The following is a 22,910-nucleotide window of genomic DNA, read 5'->3' on the forward strand; positions in this document are numbered from 1 at the left end:
CACTCCGATATTTTTGCCTGGGAAATCCAATGGACAGAGGAGCCTGATGGGATATAGGCCTTAGTATCACAAAGAGTTGGTCACAACTAAAGTGACTTGGGATTGGCCCTGGTGGTTCAGATAGTAAAGAATCTGCCTGCAATGTGGGAGACCTGGGTTCAATTCCTGCGTCAGGAAGATTCCTCTGGATAAGGAAATGGTAACCCACTCCAGTATTCTTGGCCTGGAGAATCCCCGTGGATAGAGATGCCTGGTGGGCTTATAGTCCATGGGGTTGCAAAGAGTCAGACATGACTGAGCAACACACAAAGTGACCTAGCGTGCACACGTGTGTTCATTATACAGTTGGCAGAAACTGGGCTATAGTTCCCTCTCCCACCGCCCCTGGCCTTTCTATTATGTCTGACATACCAACTGATCAAATAAATTCATAGTAGTTCTCCAGTACTTCACATTGTGGAGTCCTCTGGCTAAATTTCAAGATTCCCTGTGACTTTATAGCACTTTACCTGTGCCGCTGTATCTTTACTCCCAAACAGAACTTTTGGTCATTCTTAATTGTTCTGTGAGCAAGCCATCACCATTCCCATATTTGGTCTTTATTCATATTACACCCAGTATGTGAAATGTCTTCCCTCTCCTTGATTTGTAGTTCATTTCTGCTAATCAGTGCAGGTGGACTCATTGGAATCTTCCTGGCTGTCCTGGTCTTCTCATAGTGATGGATTTGGAGCTAGAACCCAAGCTCCTGCCTTGTTCTGCACTGTCATGCCCTCTGTTTAGCATTCCTGCTCAGATCCATTGAATGATGGCTGTCACACAAAGCTGGCTGTTTCTTTCCTCCTTGTCAGCAATGGCTTTCTATCTTGGTGGGTAAGTTAATCACAGAAGACCTGCATCATCATACCAGCTGTACTATAAAAACATTGTGAGGTAGCTAACAAGTGCCTGACATGGAGGCAATGGTCCATAAACAGCCATCCATGGTTTTCCAGCTCCAGACCCAATGATGCTCATATCATAGAACCAGAAGCTAGAATTCCTTTCTTCCAGGGCACTGCTGTGTCTCCAGAGCTGATGCTCCTTACACTTCGGTTAATCTCTATCCTTGGCAATCTAGTACAAGGCCTCAGTAGATGGCCTGCGGGTTTGGTTGTGTTACCACTGTGCTGTTTAAGTTTTACAGTGAACTCACTCAGAACTCTAGTAAATTAAAAACGAAAAGGGTGGGGAACTATTGGATATTTTAACTGCCTCTTTCTTTGACTTCTTGGCTCAAGCCAACAGTATATTTCTCAAACAACTTTGATATGTAGACTGCTGAGGAAAGCTATATGGTCCCAACCTGGCAGGTTAAGAGTTCTTTGAACTAGTTAATGAAATGCTTCATACTGGGAACCTGGAGAAATAACAGCTTAGTTTCTGAAAAGCCTTTTGATAATGCTTCCCTTAAGGGTTTAAGAAAAATGCCAACAGAGTAAAAAGTATTGCTTTTTTCATAGATTTCAACATATTTAAACAATAGCAAAAAGAGTACAAAGGAAAAACTGCTGTTCTTTGCCCAGGGAGGTCAGTCATTGGTTGATACCAGTTTTATCATGGCAAATAATACTGTTAGTGCTAACAGAACTCTTTGGAGGAGAGCTTAGAAAGACAATTGATGGACGTCAAGTTAAAGATATTTTGAAAAGTGAAAAATATGTTAGCTTTGTAAATACATTGAGGTGAATTTAAAAACATGGGCACCCACTGCTATGATATTTTAACCTGTAGAGTTTCACTGTAATTTTAAAAAACAAATGTTGATATATGTTTAGGATGCTGTAGCGGAAGTACCGTGAAATGTGCAGCCTATAAGAAACAGAAATTTATTTCTCATAGTTTGGGAAGCTGGGAAGTCCAAGATCAAGGTGCTGGCAAATTTGATGTTGGATGAGAACCAGTCTCCTCATTGGTGGCTGTGTTTTCACTATAAACTCACATGGCAAAGGGTCAGGGGATCTCTTTGGGACCTCTTTTATAAGGGCAGTGATCCTATTTGTGATGGCTCCATCCCATGACCTGTCACCTCCTAAGGCCTAACTTCTGAATACAATTACTTTGGTGATTAGGTTTCAACATATGAATTAGGATTGGGGGAGAGTAAAGCATGCAGACTCGGTGCTACTGCTAAATCACTCCAGTCACTCTTTGCAACACCATGGACTGTAATCCGCCAGGCTCCTCTGTCCATGGGATTCTCCAGGCAGAATGTTCTAATCCTAAATGTATAGTTTAGTTTTTACATACCTATATAAGTGAGTTTCAGTGTAATTTGATTTACACATTTGTATTAGTAGAAAGTTAAATATTTACATTTTAAAAAATGTAGTGTATGCTATACACCACTTTTATTTATTATATTTTAAATATTTATTTATTTATTTATTTGGTTGTGCTGCATAGCACAGCATATAGGATCTTATTTCCCCCACCAGGGATGGATGGAGCTTCGTGCACTGGAAGCTCAGAGTCTTAACCATTGGACTGCCAGGGAAGTCCCAGATACTTAGATTTTAAAGTTTGGGAAGGAAAAAACATAACTCTTAGTCTGCTATTTTATAGTTGTGAATCAGTTTCTTATTACAAGCTTTTCATATTGGTTTCTGTATTTTCTGTATGTTAATTATTGCTACAAAATAAATTGCTGTTTGATGATGCTAGGTTATGAGACCTGTGGATTGACCCAGCTTCTAGATTTATCTGATTATTTCCTCATGATGTCGTTTAACTTACTTCTGTATCTTCTATATTTTAAGTTGGAAGTTATATCTTATATTAGTCTATTACTAGAACCAGTAGTAGGTACATGGATAGACAGATAGATACATACCTAGCCACACACACATATATGTGTATATGTGTGTGTGTGTGTGTGTGTGTAGCCTTTTATTCTATTCAGGTCTTTCTTCATTAGATTGGATGAAGCCCACCCACCTTGGGGAGGGCAATATGCTTTACTCCATCCACCAATTTAGGCCTTGATCCCATCCATTAAACACCCTCACAAGACACATGCAGAAATAATGTTTAATCACATATCTGGGTACCTTGAGGCCCAGTGAAGTTGATGCATAAAATTAACCAGCACAAATCTAAGACTTGATTTGTTCTTTGTTCAGTCACTAAGTTGTGTCTGTTCTTTGCGACTGCATGGACTGCACCATGCCAGGCTTTCCTGTCCTTCACTATCTCCCAGAGTTTGCTCAGACTCATGTGCATTGAGTCTGTGATGTCATCCAATCATCCATCCTCTGTCACCTCTTCTGCTCCTGCCCTCAGTCTTTCTTAGCATCAGAGTCTTTTCCAGTGAGCTGGCTCCTCGCATCAGGTGACCAAAGTATTGGAGCTTCAGCTTCAGCACCAGTCCTTCCAATGAATATTCAGGGTTGATTTCCTTTAGGATTGACTGGTTTGATCTCCTTGCTGTCCAAGGGACTCTCAAAAATCTTCTCTAGCACCACAGTTTGAAAGCATCAGTTCTTTGGTGCTCAGCCTTCTTTGTGGTCCAACTCTCACATTTTTTAAAAAACCTGTAAAAAATTCATTGTAAAAGAGTATATATTCACATGCACAAATAAAAATGTATTTGTATAAATTATTTTAGCACTACAGTGTAAATTGAATAATTACTCAGCTTTAGTTTCTTAGTTGTAAAAGTCTCTGATATCATGCCATTGGTAGTTTTTTGAAGAGTAGTTTTTTTTTTGTTTTTTTTTTTTTTTTACTTTATTTTACTTTACAATACTGTATTGGTTTTGCCATATGTTGACATGAACCCACCACGGGTGTACATGCGTTCCCAAACATGAACCCCCCTCCTACCTCCTTCCCCATAACATCTCTCTGGGTCATCCCCGTGCACCATCCCCAAGCATCCTGTATCCTGCATCAGACATAGACTGGCGATTCATTTCTTACATGATAGTATACATGTTTCAATGCCATTCTCCCAAATCATCCCACCCTCGACCTCTCCCTCTGAGTCCAAAAGTCTGCTCTACACATCTGTGTCTCTTTTGCTGTCTTGCATACAGGGTCATCATTGCCATCTTTCTAAATTCCATATATATGTGTTAGTATACTGTATTGGTGTTTTTCTTTCTGGCTTACTTCACTCTGTATAATCGGCTCCAGTTTCATCCACCTCATTAGAACTGATTCAAATGTATTCTTTTTAATGGCTGAGTAATACTCCATTGTGTATATGTACCACAGCTTTCTTATCCATTCATCTGCTGATGGACATCTAGATTGTTTCCATGTCCTGGCTATTATAAACAGTGCTGCGATGAACATTGGGGTACATGTGTCTCTTTCAATTCTGGTTTCCTCGGTGTGTATGCCCAGCAGTGGGATTGCTGGGTCTTAAGGCAGTTCTATTTGCAATTTTTTAAGGAATCTCCACACTGTTCTCCATAGTGGCTGAACTAGTTTGCATTCCCACCCACAGTATAGGAGGGTTCCCTTTTCTCCACACCCTCTCCAGCATTTATTGCTTGCAGACTTTTGGATCACAGACATTCTGACTGGTGTGAAGTGGTACCTCATTGTGGTTTTGATTTGCATTTCTCTAATAATGAGTGATGTTGAGCATCTTTTCATGTGTTTGTTAGCCATCCGTATGTCTTCTTTGGAGAAATGTAAAAATATGGAATGCTTCACGAATTTGCATGTCATCCTTGCGCAGGGGCCATGCTAATCTTCTCTGTATCATTCCAATTTTAGTATATGTGCTGCTGAAGCGAGCACTGAAGAGTAGTTTTTTAAAATTTCTTAAAGTATTAAAATGTCCAGCAATTTTTTCATACTTTCATTTTATGTTTCTTAAATTTGAGATCCTTGATACAATCAGTTGATTTTTCTGTGTGGAACATAATATTTTTAATTGAGAAAATATTTACAAATGCTTGGTACTTGGTACACTTAGAACAGATTGTATAAATGGAGACCATTCTCAATTCTCATTTTTTAAATATTGGAATATGTAAATATTTTAGTACAAATAGTTTAACAGTTAATGTATTTTGCTCCATTTCCCTGATAGCTCAGTTGATAAAGAACCTGCCTGCAGTGCAGGAGACCCTGGTTCGATTCCTGGGTGGGGAAAACCCCATGAAGAAGGGAAAGGCTACCCACTCTAATATTCTGGCCTGGAGAATTCCATGGACTGTATAGTCCATGGAGTCGGAAAGAATTGGACACGACTGAGTGACTTTCACTTTTCATAAGACAAATCTTGTCAAAAAAGAGGTCTTGATTTTCTTTGAATGTTTTACTAAATTCATATACTATAAAATCACAGGCTGTCTCAATTTCATTTTTGTGGTATTGTGATTTATAATAAGAAATATATATTTGGTGTTCATCTATTCTTCTTGGCACAGAGCTCCTAAACTCTTTGGATTTCCTGTGATGAGAGCTGTAAAGGTGTCTTGTTACATTAATGGGACTTCCCTAGTGGCTCAGATGGTAAAGAATTCCCCCTGCAATGTGAGACCTGGGTTCAATCCCTGGGTTATTTAATGAGGTGACTTTTGGGCCTCAGCTAAGTATCAGGGCTGGTGCTTGGAGAACCAACCACTGATTAGAGAGTTGGAACTTTATTTATTTATTTTTTTTACCTTTTTATTTTGTACTGGAGTATAGCCCATTGGGGTATGACTATAGGCATCCCAGGTGGCGCTAGTGGTAAAGAACCCTCCTGCCAGTGCAGGTAGACATAAGAGACCTGGGTTTGAACTCTGAGTCAGGAAGGTCCCCTGGAGAAGGAAATGGCAGCCTGCTACAGTATTCTTGCCTGGAGAATCCCATGGACAGAGGAGCCTGGCAGGCTGTAGTCTATGGGGTCACACGGAATTGGACACAACTGAAGTGACTTAGCATACAGACATCAAGGCACCTGGTAGATTCAGTGTCTGCCGAGAGGTCATAGCCAATTAGGAAACAATGTTTTGATAGTTTCAGGTGACCAGAGAAGGGACTCAGCCACACATATACATGTATCCATTCTCCCCCAGGGGAGTTGGAACTTTCTGTCTCACTCCCCCAGCTGACCTCCAGGTTAGGGAGAAGGGTTGGAGGTTGAGTTCAGTCATCTATGAGCAGTGATTTAATCAGTCATGCCTATGTAGTGAAGTCTTCATAAAATCCCCAAAGGATGGGGGTTTGGAGAGTTTCTGGGTGGGGAACATGTGCTGATTCAGGGTGACTCAGGACCCCTTGGAGAGTACTTGGAAGCTCTTTGCCCTTTCTTGTACCTTCCCCTTTGCATCTTTTTCATGTTTTCATCTGGCTGTTTCTGAGTTATGTCCTTCTATAATAAACTGATAATTTAGTAAGCAAAATATTTCTCTGAGTCTTCTGAACTGCTCTAGCAGATCAATCGAATTCAGATTAATTGGAACCTCCAATGGTAAGTTGGAAGCTTGTGTGGTAACCTACCTGGACTTGCACCTGGGGTCCAAAGTGGAGTGGGGTGGGGTTGGGGGCTGGGCACTCTTGTGGGATTGAGTGCTTAACCTGGGGAATCTGATGAAAATACCTCTGGATAGATAGTGTCATAATTTAGATGAATTGTAGGATAATTCGTCCTACATTGGTGTCTTAAGCATTGCATGGTGGTATAAAAAACTGCTTCTCCCCACATTGGAATTAGGTGTAGAACCCCAATTTAAATTCTTTCCAGTACAGAATATCAGTGAATTCAGTTTAATGTTGGAGCTTGTGGTAGCCAGTCTCCAAAGAGGGACCAGGTCTCTGAAATTGATGTCTTTGTATTGTCCTCCACTGCACTGATTCACTCTCCCTGAGACTCGCTGTAACCAAACAGAAGTGATTAACAGCTGTGGTATGATTGGGGAGCCTTGAGCAGCTCTTTGGGAAGTTCAGCTGCCCTGTTGGAAATGGTTGGTAAAGAAGGGGATGTTCTGGACTTACATGGAGGTGCCCTGAGGCACAGGACTTGGGAGTGCAGCCCCATCACCATCTGGCTGTGGTCACAAGTTGCTGATCTCAAGTGAGAGCAACAACAGAACCGCCCTGCTGAGCCCAGTCAACCAATAGTGTGAGGAGAAATCATAAAAGAATTGCTGTTTTTAGGCATGACATTTTGAGGTAGTTTGTTACACAGCGATAGGTATGCACGCTAATGTACTTCAGTCATGTTTGGCTATTTGCGACCTCATGGACTGTAGCCTGCCAGGCTCCTCTGTCCATGGGATTCTCCAGGCAAGAATACATTCCCTTCTCCAACGAATCTTCCCAACCCAGGGATTGAACCTTAGTCTCTTACATCTCTTGCGTTGGCAGGCGAGTTCTTTGCCACTAGTGCCACCTGGGAAGCCCTTACACAATGATTGATAATAATCAAATCAGATAGGTTGAGATATGCCCAAGTACAATTTTAGAATTTTAAAATTAAGCCTTGTACATGGGTTGAAATCTCGTTTAATTTGTTCAAGCCCTCTCGTTTGCAGAGGGATAAATTTCAGGGTCGTCTTCTTTGCGATATTTGCCAACAGTTGTCAACAAATAATTGTAATTCACTATGTTTCAGAAACTGGAGGCTTTGGATGTTTTATTTACATAATAGTTTTTTTTTTTAATTTTAGTTTTGGCTGCACTGGGTCTTCGTTGCTGTGCAAGGACTTTCCCTAGTTGCAGTGAGTGGGGGCTACTCTGCAGTTGTGGTGTACAGTCTTCTTGTTGTGGTGGCTTCTCATGTTGCAGCGCAAGGGCTTTAGGGCAGGTAGGCTCAGTCAGTAGTTGTGGCACATGGGGTCTTCCTATATCAGGGGAACCCCTGAACCCTATACTGGCAGGCAGATTCTTAACCACTGGACCACCAGGAAAGTGCATACTTAGTTGTTGTTCAGTTTCTAAGTAATGTCTGACCCTTTGTGACCCCGTGAATTGCAGCACGCCAGGCTTCCCTGGCCTTCACTATCTCCCAGAGTTTGCTCAAGCTCATCTATTAAGTCAGTGATGCCATCCAAGCATCTCATCCTCTGTCGCACACCCCTTCCTGGCCCCCCCCCCCTCCCCCCCCCCCCCCCCCCCCCCCACCTGCCCCGCACCCGTTTTGCTTGCTCTCAGTCTTTCCCAGCATCAGAGTCTTTTCCAATAAGTCAGCTCTTCCCATCAGGTGGCCGAAGTACTAGCGCTTCAGCTTTAGTATCAGTCCTTTCAATGAATATTCAGGGTTGATTTCCTGTAGGATTGACTGATTTGATCTCCTTGCTGTCCACAGGACTCTCAAGAGTCTTTTCCAGTGGTTTTTTTTTTCAAAGATTTTTCAACTGATTTTCAAAAAAAAAAAAAAGCCAATATTTAAAAGTCTTATTTATAAAATAGTTCATGACTGACATATGTCAGCTTAGATTGATTGACAAAATTGTTCTTCCTCTTCAAAGAGTCATATGTTCCTATCATTCAACTGATGATAACCAGTAAAAAGATAGAGCACAGTATTTATTTTTAATTAAACATCAGTTTTCCCACAAAGATCAGGTAGTTAATTTATTCTGTGTATATGTAAAATATTTAAAATTTGACAGCTATAGCTTGCACTTTGATTGTTAGACTATGGGAAAACTTATTTGGATGAAATTATAAATTATGTATCTATTACAACCAAATCTAAGTGTTTTTCTGCTTCCTCAGTTTCTTAATAAGAACATTGTTTGTATTTTGATGCTATATTCCAACAAAATTTGCATCTCTGGTATCTCTGCAAAATCAAATAATTGATCTATTCAATGCTAACTTGTTTAAATTTATAGTGGTAGTCACATAATGTTAGGTGTTTTACCTTCAACAAAACAGACTTAAAATTTTTTTCTTGAATTTAATGTTAGATTTTTTAAAAAATGAGCCAATATTTGAATTAATTTAGCTGATTTTTCTCTTTAAAACACCCATGACTGATATAAAATGGCGTTTTCTAGTTGTTTGTAAAATTCTTCTGCTTCTGGAGCCAACAAATTAATAAATACTGCTGCCTTAAACATACACTAGAAATTTGGGATGTAAAAACAAGCACTATATAGAATACTCATTTTATCTAAATGAGAAGTCATGCTTCATAGTTTTATGTAACTGTATCTGCTGAGGCTATATGAAATTGCCATCGTTAAACACAGGCTTCTTAACATAACTGCTAATATTTTAAGTAGATATGAGTCCTTTTAAGCAGATTTGGGTCTTGGAATCAGTGATATTTTTGTAGAGATATTTTGGCATGTGATAAACTTTGAAACCTGTATGCAGGTCAGGAAGCAACAGTTAGAACTGGACATGGAACAACAGACTGGTTCCAAATAGGAAAAGGAGTACGTCAAGGCTGTATATTGTCACCCTGCTTATTTAACTTATATGCAGAGTACATCATGAGAAACGCTGGGCTGGATGAAGCACAAGCTGGAATCAGGATTGCCGGGAGAAATATCAATAACCTCAGATATGCAGATGCCACCACCCTTATGGCAGAAAGTAAAGAACTAAAGAGCCTCTTGAAAGTGAAAGAGGAGAGTGAAAAAGTTGGCTTAAAGCTCAACTTTTAGAAAACGAAGATCATGGCATCTGGTCCCATCACTTCATGGGGAATAGATGGGGAAACAGTGTCAGACTTTATTTTTTTGGGCTCCAAAATCACTGCAGATGGTAACTGCAGCCATGAAATTAAAAGACACTTACTCCTTGGAAGAAAAGTTATGACCAACCTAGACAGCATATTAAAAAGCAGAGATATTTTGTTGACCTTTGTCAACAAAGGTCCATCTAGTCAAGACTGTGGTTTTTCCAGTAGTCATGTATGGATGTGAGAGTTGGACTATAAAGAAAGCTGAGTGCCGAAGAATTGATGCTTTTGAAGTATGGTGTTGGGAAGACTCTTGAGAGTCCCTTGGACTGCAAGGAGATCCAACCAGTCCATCCAAAAGGAGATGAGTGCTGGGTGTTCATTGGAAGGACTGATGTTGAAGCTGAAACTCCAGTACTTTGGCCACCTGATGTGAAGAGCTGACTCATTTGAAAAGACCCTGAAGCTGGGAGGGATTGGGGGCAGGAGGAGAAGGGGACGACAGAGGATGAGATGGCTGGATGGCATCACTGACTCAATGAACATGGGTTTGGGTGAACTTCGGGAGTTGGTGATGGACAGGGAGGCCTGGTGTACTGTGGTTCATGGAGTCCCAAAGAATGGGACACGACTGAGTGACTGAACTGAACTGAACTGAAATGTTGAGAAGCATTTTGTGCAAACTGCAGATCATGAACTTTTCTGAGAAATGGAAATTCAGAATTTAATTTTTCAAAAGAGTATTTATTTATTTGGCCACTCTGGGTCTTAGATTCAGCACACAGGATCTTTGATCTTTAGTTGTGGCATATGAAATCTAATTCCCTGATCAGGAATCAAACCCTGGTCCCCTGCATTGAGAGTGTGGAGTCTTAGCCACTGGACCACCACAGAAGTTCCTAAGTTTTCATTAAACATACTATTTTGAGCTTATTGTTGCTGATAGTTTTTTTTTTTTTTTTTAATAAAAAAGCCTAATCCCAAATACATAGTGTATGGGAGTTTGATCCTTGGGTCAGGAAGATCCCTTGGAGAAGGAAATGGCAACCCACTCCAGTATTATTGCCTGGAGAAGTCCATGAACAGCACCACCAAGGAAGCCCCATTGGTATCATATATGGTTCATATAGTAATAAGGTTCTGCCTGGAGACATTTGGTGCTAAGGTTTTTGGTGACCTTTTCTATGGAAGCAGTTAAAGTGGCATCTGACCTTATCATATCTGCCTGGCTCCTTGTAGTCACGTCCGGTTGGCTTTGTGGAAGAGCTCTGTGGCCGAGGATTGGTCATTAAAGTACTGGTGTGGTGAAATGCCCCAGAGACACATTACGTGTGCTAATGCCTGGGCTATAGCAGCAGTCATCTTACCTACTCTAGTCTCCCTCCCTTTTTTCCTGCTGTCAATGCCTCTTAATTCCAAAGAGTTAAGTATATTTTGCTTTTACTGTTCAATAAGGTAATGCATGCTCTTTGTAAAAGTTTTAAGTATTATGTAACTATAAAACATGGGAAAGTAAAAATCTTACGTGATTCTACCTCTGAAGACAAACATTGTTATCAGTTTGGTCTATATTCTATTATTTTTTTGCACATATACCAACAGAAATGTATTTTATATTTTTGGATATTAGATTAGGTCTTCAAATGAAGACTCATTCTAGACCCCACCTGTTAGAAATGAAGCTCCTAGCACAGTCTCTGTCTTATATCTTTACTGTGTAGAAACTGGGCAAGGCTGGGTCTTCTCACTAATATAAACTGAATATTTTCTGATCTTGACTGGATCAGATATATAGACATCCAAGGCTTTTTTTTTTTTTTTAAAGCTAACCTTTTCCAAGGTTAAGGTTGAAAGACTAGACACAATGAAGTTGATACTTCAGTTGTTCAGTGTTTAAGGTAAAAAAATAAATTTACTGCGATGTGGTGGGCTCAGTGAGCACCTATTTCTGTGCTTGCCATTTGTGAGTGATTCCTAGCAAGTTGCAAATTAGAACTGAAGATAAACAACACAGGAAAAATAGATATCTGGGTGCCTACAATAGGAAGAGGTACTCTGTAATAGATGCTGGGATTAAAAATATACTATGGAAATGCATCTCAAGAACCGACTGTTTGGGGGACAACCACTAAGGCACAGATTTAGTGGTACAATTTTAGGTATAAAAACCTAGAAAGAATGAGAAGTGAAAACATAGGAAATTTAATCTTTCTTACTTTTCCAAATTTGAGAAAATCTAATGAAATATCACCATGTATTTTTCTCTATTAGGAGCAAAGATAAAATCAAAATACAATATAAACCTCCTTTTGTGGAGTTATCATTTGGCATTACACTTTTTAGGAATATTGGGAAGAAGTACAGGAACAGTCATGAACATAAGAGGAAGTGATGGAAAGGTGAAGTGTCGATTTTCAAGGAAAATGATGTCTGTCTCCATAGAGACTTAAGTAAGAAAGACAATAATGATTTTAAAAAAAATGAAAAGAGTGTTTAAGAACAAATTTATAATTGAAAGAAGGGCCTGAAAGCCCCTGAAATGGCATACTAAGAGGAGCACTGGGATTTTCTCCATGGAAGAGTTTTCTGAAAAAGAGTTATCACCTTCTAATTATGGCTTTATGCCTATTCTCCCCAAAGACACATGTGCTTGAAACCCCTCTTGGCCCCCTAAGAGAAACTTCTATGGTCCTGATGAGATTGTGTGCCTTAGAATCACTTCTCTGAGAAAGGAGATGCTAAAGGGTACTCGAATAAAATATTAAAAATTATGAAGGACATAACAAAGGCCAATCAGTCCTTTCTTTTCCCCAGACCCCGTAATAGGAGAACAAGGGTTATCTGATGAAATTAAAGAGTAGCAAATTAAATGCTAATAAAATGGGATAGTCACTTATATAATTCATTATCATGGGAGGTCACAGAGGCAAATTCCGTGGCTGGATTAACTGTGGGACTGGCTGATTTTATGACCACTAAAGATATTTTTAGCAGTGGAGGCTGATATTGTGAGAGAAGTGATCCTATTACATTCTCCCAGAGATGGTTTGCAAAGACCTCTAGCAAGTGGTGTCTGAGACGTATGAGAGCCAGCCTCGTGGGTTCTGATTTTTGGTGGGAAATTGTAGTAAAAATTATTTTTTAATTAAGGGGAGTGTCCTCAGGTATTTTATTCATGTTTCAGTCCCAACTTCTCTCGTAGAGATCCAAAAGTCCTTTAATGAGAAGCAACTGGGATACAAAGTTTTGTTACGCAAGATGGGGAATTCCTGAAGATCTTTTATCTTTTGTCTATAGTCCAGCAGAGTGACTATAGTTAACAGTGCTGTGTTGTATACTTGAAATGTGCTATGAGAATAGATCCTAAATGTTCTCAGCATACATGAAAAGGAAAAAGAATATGGTAAATGTGTGAAGTAATAGGCAATGTTCATTAGCTTGACTGTGGTGATTCTTTCACAGTGTATATGTTTATCAAAACATACGCCTTAAATATATGCAGATCTTATTTGTCAAGCTTTGTGTGTGCTCAGTTGCTCAGTCGAGTCTGACTGTTTGTAACCCCATGGGCTGTAGCTCTTCAGGCTCCTCTGTCCATGGGATTTCTCAGGCCAGGATACTAGAGTGGGTAGCCATTTCCTCCTGTAGGAGATCTTTCTGACCCAGGGATCGAGTGCTCGTTTCCTGTCTCCTGCATTGGCAGGCAGATTTTTTACTGCTGAACCTCCAGGGAAGCCCTACAGATAGGAGAGAGCATTTCAAAACAAGCAACAGAGATGTCTCCCAGAATTTTGTTGTTGTTTTTGTTTTTGGCTGTGGCAGGTCTTAGTTGCGGCTTCAGGATCTAGTTCCCTGACCAGGGATCGAACTCCTAGCCCTCTGCACGCGGAGCATGGAGTCTTAACTACTGGGCCATCAGGAAGTCCCTCTCCCAGAATTTTGAGCAGCTTGTTTTTTCTTTTCCCTCTTCTGACTTTTTTTTTTATTTTAATGCTCTAATTTCTAATACACTTTGAGAAATTCTCCTTTGAGGAAAGAATGGGGATATCCTATCAGCATCTAATAGATGTTAATCTTATCAGTGAGGGGATATTGATCAAGGATTTCTTTAAGCCCCAGTGATTTTTTTTTTTTTAATAAGGAAAGACTTTTATTTTTATTTTTTTATTTTTTTTAATTTATTTTTTATTTTACTTTACAATTCTGTATTGGTTTTGCCATACATTGACATGAATCCACCACGGGTGTACATGCGTTCCCAAACATGAACCCCCCTCCCACTCCCCTCCCCACAACATCTCTCTGGGTCATCCCCGCGTACCAGCCCCATTTCATTTATATGTTTATTAACCATTCATTCTCCTGGACTGGGCACTCCCAAATAACTCTCTGCCAGCAAAAATGAAGCCTGTGACATGAATAACACAATGTTATTCTCTTATGTTTTCCTCCACCATTAGGTGTATCTGTGTAATGAATCAGTACAGGTTCTCCTACTTCCAAATATATTTGATTTTGCACAGAGTAGGACTTCTCATGGCCGGGCTTCCTTCAAGAAAGTTATTTATAGTTGAGTGGAAAAGAAATATAACTTTTTAAAAAAAGTTTTGGGCTTCCCTGGTGGTCCAATGATTAAGACTACGCTTCCAATGCAGGGGATGTGGATTCGATCCCTGGTCGGGGATCCAAGATCCCACATGCTATGAGATGCAGCCAAAATAATAAAAAAATAAATAAAATTTAAAAAAATAAAAAAGTAAATAAAAGTTTTGATACTGATAAGTCTTTCCTTTTGAGGACTGTGTAAAAAACAAGTGAATGTATTTAATAAAATCTTCAAGTTTTAAGTTGTTATTCTTTTTGCTTCTAGACCTTAGCTGGATCTCCAAAATACAAGTGAATAAACCAGCAGTGCTAAGACGTGCAGAACAAATCCAGGCTCGTAGACCCGTGAAAAAGGAGTGGCAGGTAAGGGCTTTTCTTAAAAAACTCTTTCCCTTGCTTTACAGGCCTGATCTCTTCCCTCAAGGCCACAAGACTGAATTTCACTCAAGCTGCATCTCAACTTAAAAGAATGTAGCTGTCCATGACTTATCTTAATAATTCATATATGATGAAGATAGGTTGGAGAAAGATAACATGCTTATCCAAACAGGTTAACATCTTATCATTCTTAAGTGGCAAAGCTGCAAATGAATATGAGGCATTTTTATTTTCATGAGTGAATTAAATAGCATATTTTCTCAACATACTTATTCAGTTTCTTAGACACACCTTTGGTTGTCTTCTATTGTAATTTTAAAACCATGGCACCTAAAGCTAGTGGGTCCATTGCTGGAGGTCCTGAGGCTATGAGAGTTGATCTTCTTTGATCATCATGTCTACTGTACGATTAATTTTCCCAAATTATCTTTCAAAATTTGAAAAATGGTGTTTTGTAGAGTACTGGTGGTCAGCATATTCTTCAGTATGTACTAACCAAAGAGATGCTATGCATCTCAGGACGGAAAGGAATTCAGAGTTCATTCCACAAATGAGGCAAAATATCGTGATTGAATCCTTTAGGGTGACAGGTTGCATTTTGCTCATCCTTAGAAATAATCTGATTGAAAAGATAAAAGGAATTTATTTGAATGAGTTGTGAAATGTGAATATTGTTTTAAAATTGAAATTGGATTAAACTGGGAAAAAAAAAAAAGAAAGTAGAGACCCTTTATTGTGTCTCATTCCAGGTCCCATCAGGGTAGAACCTTCCCAGGTTGCTCAATGGTAAAGAACCTACCTACCAATGCAGGGCATGCAAAGACGTGGGTTCCATCCCTGAGTCAGGAACATCCTCTAGAGAAGGAAATGGCAACCCAACTCTGAGTCTCCTTGTATTGAGATGCAAAAGTCACATGTGGGGAGACATGTTCTTTTAGAAATTTCCATTTGGGGTATCTGTGGAAGGAAAAAAGTTTATAAGCAATTTTTTTCCCTTTTATTTTACTCTATGTAACGTTCATCTTTTTGGTTAAGCTTGTTCAGTTCAGTTCAGTCGCTCAGTCGTGTCCGACTCCTTGCGACTCCATGAATCATAGCACGCCAGGCCTCCCTGTCCATCACCATCTCCCAGAGTTCACTCAAACTTACATCCATTGAGTCCGTGATGCCATCCAGCCGTCTCATCCTCTGTCGTCCCCTTCTCCTCCTGCCCCCAATCCTGCCCAGCATCAGAGTCTTTTCCAATGAGTCAACTCTTCGCATGAGGTGGCCAAAGTATGGGAGTTTCAGCTTTAGCATCATTCCTTCCAAAGCTTGAACGCATCAGAATGTATGCCTCAGAACAGCATAGACAGGAGATTTTATTTTATTTAAAGAAGTTTGTTTTTAAAGATTTTTTTGATGTGGACCTTTTTTTTTTTTTTCCTTTTTGTCTTTTTTTTACCTTGTTACAGTGTTGCTTTTTTTTAATGCTATGGTTTTTTGATCCTAAGGCATATGGGATCTTAGCTCCCCTACCAGGAATTGAACTAGAACCCCTTCTTCCCTTAGAAGGTGAAGTTTTAACCACCAGACTACCAGGGAAGTCCCTAGACATGAGATTTTAGCACCCTTATGTACCTAATGGTTTTGGATTGGAGATTAATTATTTTTTTTAAACCTTGTTTTTACTTTTCTTCAAACCAGGCTGCATGGCTCCTGAAGGCTGTTACCTGTATAGATCTTACTACACTTTCAGGTGATGACACAGCTTCCAACGTTCAAAGGCTGTGTTATAAAGCCAAGTATCCAATCCGGGAAGACCTCTTAAAAGCTTTAAATATGCACGATAAAGGTAATGTGTACCGTCTTTCTGGTGTTTACCTTTTTTATAGTAGCAATCACTGAATCTAAGAAGGCTTAAGATTTGAATGCTGAAATGATAGTAACAATAAAATCTGTGATAGAATTGTATATGCAGAGTAATAAAATTGAGATTCTTCTCTGAAAAACAGCAGAGAGAGAATCTGAGTCTCATTTTTAGGTCAGTTCTTCCCCATCATGGATTAAAGTTGCAAGTATTGAGTTTCTTTATTTTTCGTTCCAGTTCTTCAGTTTTGGAAATTTTCTGTCTAGTGACTCAAATACTATGATTCTGATTCCCTAGCCACGTGTGAAAAAGCCAGTCTCATTACTTAATAATCACATCTCATACATAAAGTATTTTCTGTGAGTAAATGAAATGCTTTTGAGAATAAAATACAAATGGGAAATATTGCCAGCTTGTATATTGGGTTAGATCTTTTGAAAAAAAAGTTATATTCACTCTCTTCATGTACATGAAAGGAAAGACTTTAAGTTGCCATAAGTTTAGAACCTCAACATTTTAGAAATGGAGGAGACTTTGAGAGTGAATGCCCTTGTTTCTAAATGTGAAAACTGAGACCTGGAGGGTGAGAGGACAGTGTGCCTCATTCCTCAATGGGCTAGTTTTAGGAGCCAGATCTAAACCATGAAGGGATCTTTCGTGGATCCTAGGTGCCTGTCTCTAATGAATGAAACTAATGCTGCATTGACCCAATGCAGGCATTTTTTCACAAATAGTTTGTGTTAATAGATAACTTACAGATCTAAACAGCTGCGTAGCATTTAGAAAGTATTTAGTATGTTTCTTTTACGCTGATGATAAAACACCTACCATTTATAACACTTAAAAGCAGCAGCTTTATATGAGTCTTATGCTACTGTTTTATAGTGTCTCTTTGATTTTTTAATTTAAGAGCTTATTCCTCAAACTGAGGGCTCCAGATCCAGATTTTATTATTTTCTGTAAAAGAGAGAATAGGATTAGTGGCATGTCATTTTGCAGTGCAGGCATACCTTGTTTCACTGCACTTGGCAGACACTGTGTTTTACATATTGAAGGTTTGTGGCGACCCTGCATTGAGCAAGTCTGTTGGCATTGTTTTTCCAACAGCATTCACTGACTTCTTGTCTCTGTCACATTTTGATAATTGTCTCAGTAATGCACACTTTTTCGTTGTTGTAATACTCTTTATGGTCATCTGTGATCAGTGATCTTTGACATTACCATTGTAATTATTTGGCATTATGTTTTTAAAAAGTACGTACCTTAATTTTAAATTAAGGTACGTACTTTTTAAAGATAATGCTTTTGCACACTTAATATTGACTACAATATAGGGTAACCATCACTTTTATATGCACCAGGAAACCAAAAAATTCCTGTCACTCATTTTATTGCAATACTTTATTTCGGTGCTCTGAAACTGAACCTGCACTATCTCCAAGGTCTGCCTGTACTATCTTGCAAGGTTCACTTCTATTTTTCTTCATCTACTGTCCTGTGTGAACCCTGTAAAAACTTAGATTTTGTTATCTACATGAAATAAAACACTTTCATTGATTCAAAGTCACTGTTTACCATTTAGGATATTTTTTCAAAAAATGGTACTATATTAACCTCCAGGAACAATGTATTAAAAAATTTTATTCTCTAAGGATGAGAAAATGATCCATGTTGTCAGGAACTAGAAGGGAATATGGAAAGTAAAAGCCTTTTAATTTGTTGCAATGTCATAGGAGGATCATTTTTTTCTCTGGTTTTGATTTCTGCCAATGTTGAAGTATAAATAATAATTAAAAGCATATTGTGTGACTTGAACTTCACATGAAGTAGCCTGTTATGCCTCCTTTCTCCATAGGCATCACTACAGCTGCTGTTTGTGTTTATCCTGCCCGCGTGTGTGATGCAGTGAAAGCTCTAAAGGCTGCAGGCTGTGACATCCCAGTGGCATCAGGTAAAGTCTGTGGTTTCTGTTGTCGTTTTTTCAGTATGTTTCCCTTCAACTCAGACACCTTGAGGTATTGCCTATATAGTTATTTTATTTTATTTATCTTGACTGTACTTTAACTTTCTCTAGTTGGCCGTGAGCAGGAGCTACTCTCTAGTTGCGCTGTGCAGGCTTCCCACTGCAGCGGCTTCTCGTTGCAGAGCACAGGCTCTAGGCGTGTGGGTTTCAGTAGTTGTGGCGTGTGGGCTCAGTAGTTGCGGTGCATGGGTTCAGTTGCCTGAGGCATGTGGGATCTTGATTCTTACACCAGGGACAAACTCATGTCCTCTGCATTGCAAGGCGGATTCTTAACCACTGGACCACCAGGGAAGTCCCTATCTATATGATTTTATGCTGCTGTACTGTGCTCAGGCATTTCCAACTCTCTGTGACCCCAGGGACTGTAACCCACCAGGCACTCTGTCCGTGGGATTTTCCAGGCAAAAAGACTAAAGTGGGTTGCCTTTTCCTTCTCGAGGGGAATCTTCCTGACCCAGGGATCTAACCTGACTCTCCTGTGTCTTCTCCATTGACAGGCAGATTCTTTACCTACTGAGCCACTTGGGAAATCCCATATAGTTTTATATTATAATTTTAACCAGTCTTGTCTATTTAATTGATTGTATTTATTCATTCTTTTCATATCTGTCCATTGCCTGTTGAGTAGCAGTCAGTCAGTTCAGTTGCTCAGTCGTGTCCGACTCTTTGCTTCCCCATGAATCACAGCACGCCAGGCCTCCTTGTCCATCACCCACCCCTGGAGTTCACTCAGACTCACGTCCATCGAGTCAGTGATGCCATCCAGCCATCTCATCCTCTATCATCCCCTTCTCCTCCTGCCCCCAATCCCTCCCAGCATCAGAGTCTTTTCCAATGAGTCAACTCTTCGCATGAGGTGGCCGAAGTACTGGAGTTTCAGCTTCAGCATCATTCCCTCCGAAGAAATCCCAGGGCTGATCTCCTTCAGAATGGACAGGTTGGATCTCCTTGCAGTCCAAGGGGCTCTCAAGAGTCTTTTCCAACACCACAGTTCCAAAGCATCAATTCTTCGGTGCTCAGCTTTCTTCACAGTCCAACTCTCACATCCATACATGACCACAGGAAAAACCATAGCCTTGACTAGATGGACAGACATGATATTAATCCCTAAGACTACAGAGCCGTGGGCTTTTCCAGTGACTCAGCGGTAAGAGTATCAGCCTGCCAGTGCAGGAGATGCAGGTTCGACCTTAAAGGAAATTCAGTTGTTAAGGAGGAATCGTCAAGTTTAAAAAAAAAAATCATATTGTAGGACATATTATTTTTTTGTCAAATTTAATAATAAAACTATGCAGAAGATACAGTTGTAACTCTGAGTGCAAAGTGATTTATTCTGCAGAGGATGGTGACACTCAGAGGATAAGGGGCTGCTTCAAAGAGATGTAACTGCATTGGGTCTTAAGGATAAGGAGGAGTTTAGAGAGTGGATAAGCTAGGGAGTGGGTTTCCCAGGTGGTGCTAGTGGTAAAGAACCTGCCTGCAAATACAGGAGATGCAAGAGAAGCTGGTTCAATCCCTGGGTCTGGAAGATCCCCTGGAGGAGGGCATGGCAACCTGCTCCAGTATTCTTACCAAGAGAATCCAATGAACAGAGAAGCCTGGCTGGCTATGGTTCATAGGGTCACAAAGAGTCAGACACGACTGAAGCGACTTAGCAGCCATGCAGGCTAAGGAGTGGCATTTCCAACAGAGGAGCTGGCATGTGTAAAGGTGCAGAAGTGCATTCAGGGAACTGAAATGAGTTTGCAGGTGTTGCTCCCTAAGGTAGGACAAAAGGAGAGCTGGGGAGTTGAAGCTGGAGAGGTAGATGGGGGCCAGACCCCATGGGGAAACCTTACCAGGCTGTGGTATTTGGCTTTAATTTTGTTGATGGGGAAGATACCAAGAGATGTTAAGTAGAGAATGCCATGATCTACTTCATAATGTAATAAGTTAGGGGATGGTAGTGGATAAATTAAAGGGGATTGAAATGGAGTTAGACTGATCATAGTCCCTGCAGGAGATGACAAGAGCCACCCCCAAACCTGAACAATAAAAGAGGATATGTTCGAGAGTTATTGACTTAAAGAAAGATGCAGTAGGAGAACAAGGCATGAGGGAGGGAAAAGTCCTCCTGAACGCTTTCCTCTGTGTGTGTGTTTACAAATGGATAGATAGATATTAAATTAGATTCTCCTTTTAAAAGATGTTAGAGGGATATCCTAGTGGTTTAAAGAAGGAAGCTGAGAAGATCATTAATTTATTTTGTTAGGGATACATCAAGAGAAACAAAGTATACAGTATTTATATATTAATATAGTTTATTTGTGAAGATTCCTGAAGTATTTGGCAGCTTCACCTTAATCAGCCTTCATTTTTCATTCAGTTCAGTTCAGTTGCTCAGTTGTGTCCGACTCTTTGCGACCCCATGGACTATAGCACGCCAGGCTTCCCTGTCATCACCAACTCACGGTGCTTGCTCAAACTCACGTCCATCGAGTTGGTGATGCCATCCAACCATCTCATCTTCTGTCATTCCCTTCTCCTCCTACCTTCAATCTTTCCCAGCATCAGCGTCTTTTCCAATGAGTTAGCTCTTCACATCAGGTGGCCAGAGTATTGGAGTTTCAGCTTCAGCATCAGTCCTTCCACTGAATACTCAGGGCTGATTTCCTTTAGGATGGACTGGTTAGATCTCCTTGCAGTCCAAGGGACTCTCAAAAGTCTTCTCCAACACCACAGTTCAAAAGCATCAATTCTTCAGTGCTCAGCTTTCTTTATAGTCCAACTCTCACATCCATATATGACTACTGGAAAAACCATAGCTTTATCTAGACAGACCTTTGTCAGCAAGGTAATACCTCTGCTTGTTAATATTTTTCATTAGGCTCAATCAGTTCAGCTTTTCCTTTACAGAACAGGGAAACATACTTTCCTCTAAGGTAGCAGACCCAAGGAATTTAAAAACATCAAGGAAACATGAAAGGTTACTTTTAGACACAAGAATGAAATCGGTGATAAGTATGTTAAAAATGTTAATACTTTCTCCAAAAGTGTCATTGTGTTTTTATTTTCCTTCTGTTCAATATGAGAGACCTGGGTTCGATCCCTGGGTTGGGAAGATCCCCTGGGAAAGGGAAAGGCTAACCACTCCAGTATTCTGGCCTGGAGAATTCCATGGACTGTGTAGTCCATGGTGTCGCAAAGAGTTGGACACAATGGAGTGACTTTCACTTTCACTTTCATACTTGGGCTAGTTCTTCCTGACTCACCGCTGCTCCAGTTTTGTGGACTAATAAGGTGCTTTTCCATCATGCAGTATTTCCCCTTTATTCTCATCTGCTTGACTGTTCATTTGAAGGTGGGCAGTGGATGGAACGTGTATTTCCATTTGGTTACAACAGCTATAAATATGAAAGAGTAAGTCATAACAGTGATAGCCAACTTGGTCGAGACTAGGATCCAGGATTAACTAGTGTCCATCCACAGGACTACTGCTACTGCTTTATGAGTATCACTGTGATGATGACATATCTTCTTAATCACTATTTTCCTAAAGCTCCCCCATTAACATCTCTGCCAGCAGCTTAATTTCAGATCTTCCAAAAGATATACTACTAGTATTTTTCCTAACGTCAGTGCTATATAGGATCGCATTCAGTTTCTTCACAGTTCACTTTGCAAGGTATGCATGAAGTTCTAAAGTGTCGTTATACTTTGGTCTGAACACTGATTTTTTTTGGTCTGAAATTCTTTGTTGAGATACTGACCACCTGAAATTTGTCTCCCTCCCTCTTTTCCTTCCTTCATTCTCTGCTAGTGGCCACTGGCTTTCCTGCTGGACAGACTCATTTGAAAACACGATTAGAAGAGATCAGATTGGCCGTGGAAGATGGAGCTACGGAAATTGATGTGGTGATTAACAGGACTTTGGTGCTGACAGGCCAGTGGAAAGGTAAGGGCACGTGCTTACCCAAGGGACTCAGTCATTCCCTGGTCAGCCAGATGGCGAGGACCTGAAAAGAGGCAGCGTGGTTTGGAAGTCACTGTTCTAGACTACAAGTCACTAGATCAGAGGGTGAATGGAGGAGAAAACACGACTAAGACTGCTCATCCTTGTTGCTTATAACTCTGGGCAGATGCCCACCTGCATGAACTTTTTAGATCCCTTTTAAGGAATCAGTTATTTCCAAGCGGTGAATTAGTAACTTTTGCTCTATTCTCTGCTATTTTGTTACTCAGTACAAAAATCACCCCAGGCAAGTATTTTATGCAGAGTTTATTTTAATATGCTGGAGGAAGCTTCCCTTTTTTATGTTAATCTTTGTGGATTTTGAGGATGTGGGGTTATTGATTAGTTTATGAAGTCTATGTTTACTCCTGTTCTTGAACATAGCTCCTTTGGATTTTGTTGTGTATTCACCTTCAAGATTTGTGATTTACTATCAAGTCAATTA

The 22,910-nt window shown here is 40.0% G+C and overlaps 1 protein-coding gene and 1 non-coding gene across 2 annotated transcripts in view; one reads left to right on the top strand and one right to left on the bottom strand.

Moving 5' to 3' along the window:
• DERA (deoxyribose-phosphate aldolase) overlaps positions 1-22,910 on the top strand; it is a 118,073-nt gene that overhangs the window by 24,222 nt on the left and 70,941 nt on the right. The window contains exons 2-5 of the mRNA XM_040235265.1: positions 14,490-14,587; positions 16,289-16,436; positions 18,307-18,402; positions 22,274-22,408. Coding sequence (XP_040091199.1) covers positions 14,490-14,587; positions 16,289-16,436; positions 18,307-18,402; positions 22,274-22,408 — 477 coding nt within the window. The remainder of the gene's footprint in view (positions 1-14,489; positions 14,588-16,288; positions 16,437-18,306; positions 18,403-22,273; positions 22,409-22,910) is intronic.
• On the bottom strand, positions 4,685-4,791 carry LOC120859004. The gene has a single exon (XR_005720020.1). It is a non-coding gene; the product is annotated as a U6 spliceosomal RNA (small nuclear RNA).

This window comes from Oryx dammah, unplaced genomic scaffold (assembly GCF_014754425.2).
Source record: "Oryx dammah isolate SB20612 unplaced genomic scaffold, SCBI_Odam_1.1 HiC_scaffold_29, whole genome shotgun sequence".
In the NCBI taxonomy this organism is placed as follows: domain Eukaryota; kingdom Metazoa; phylum Chordata; class Mammalia; order Artiodactyla; family Bovidae; genus Oryx; species Oryx dammah.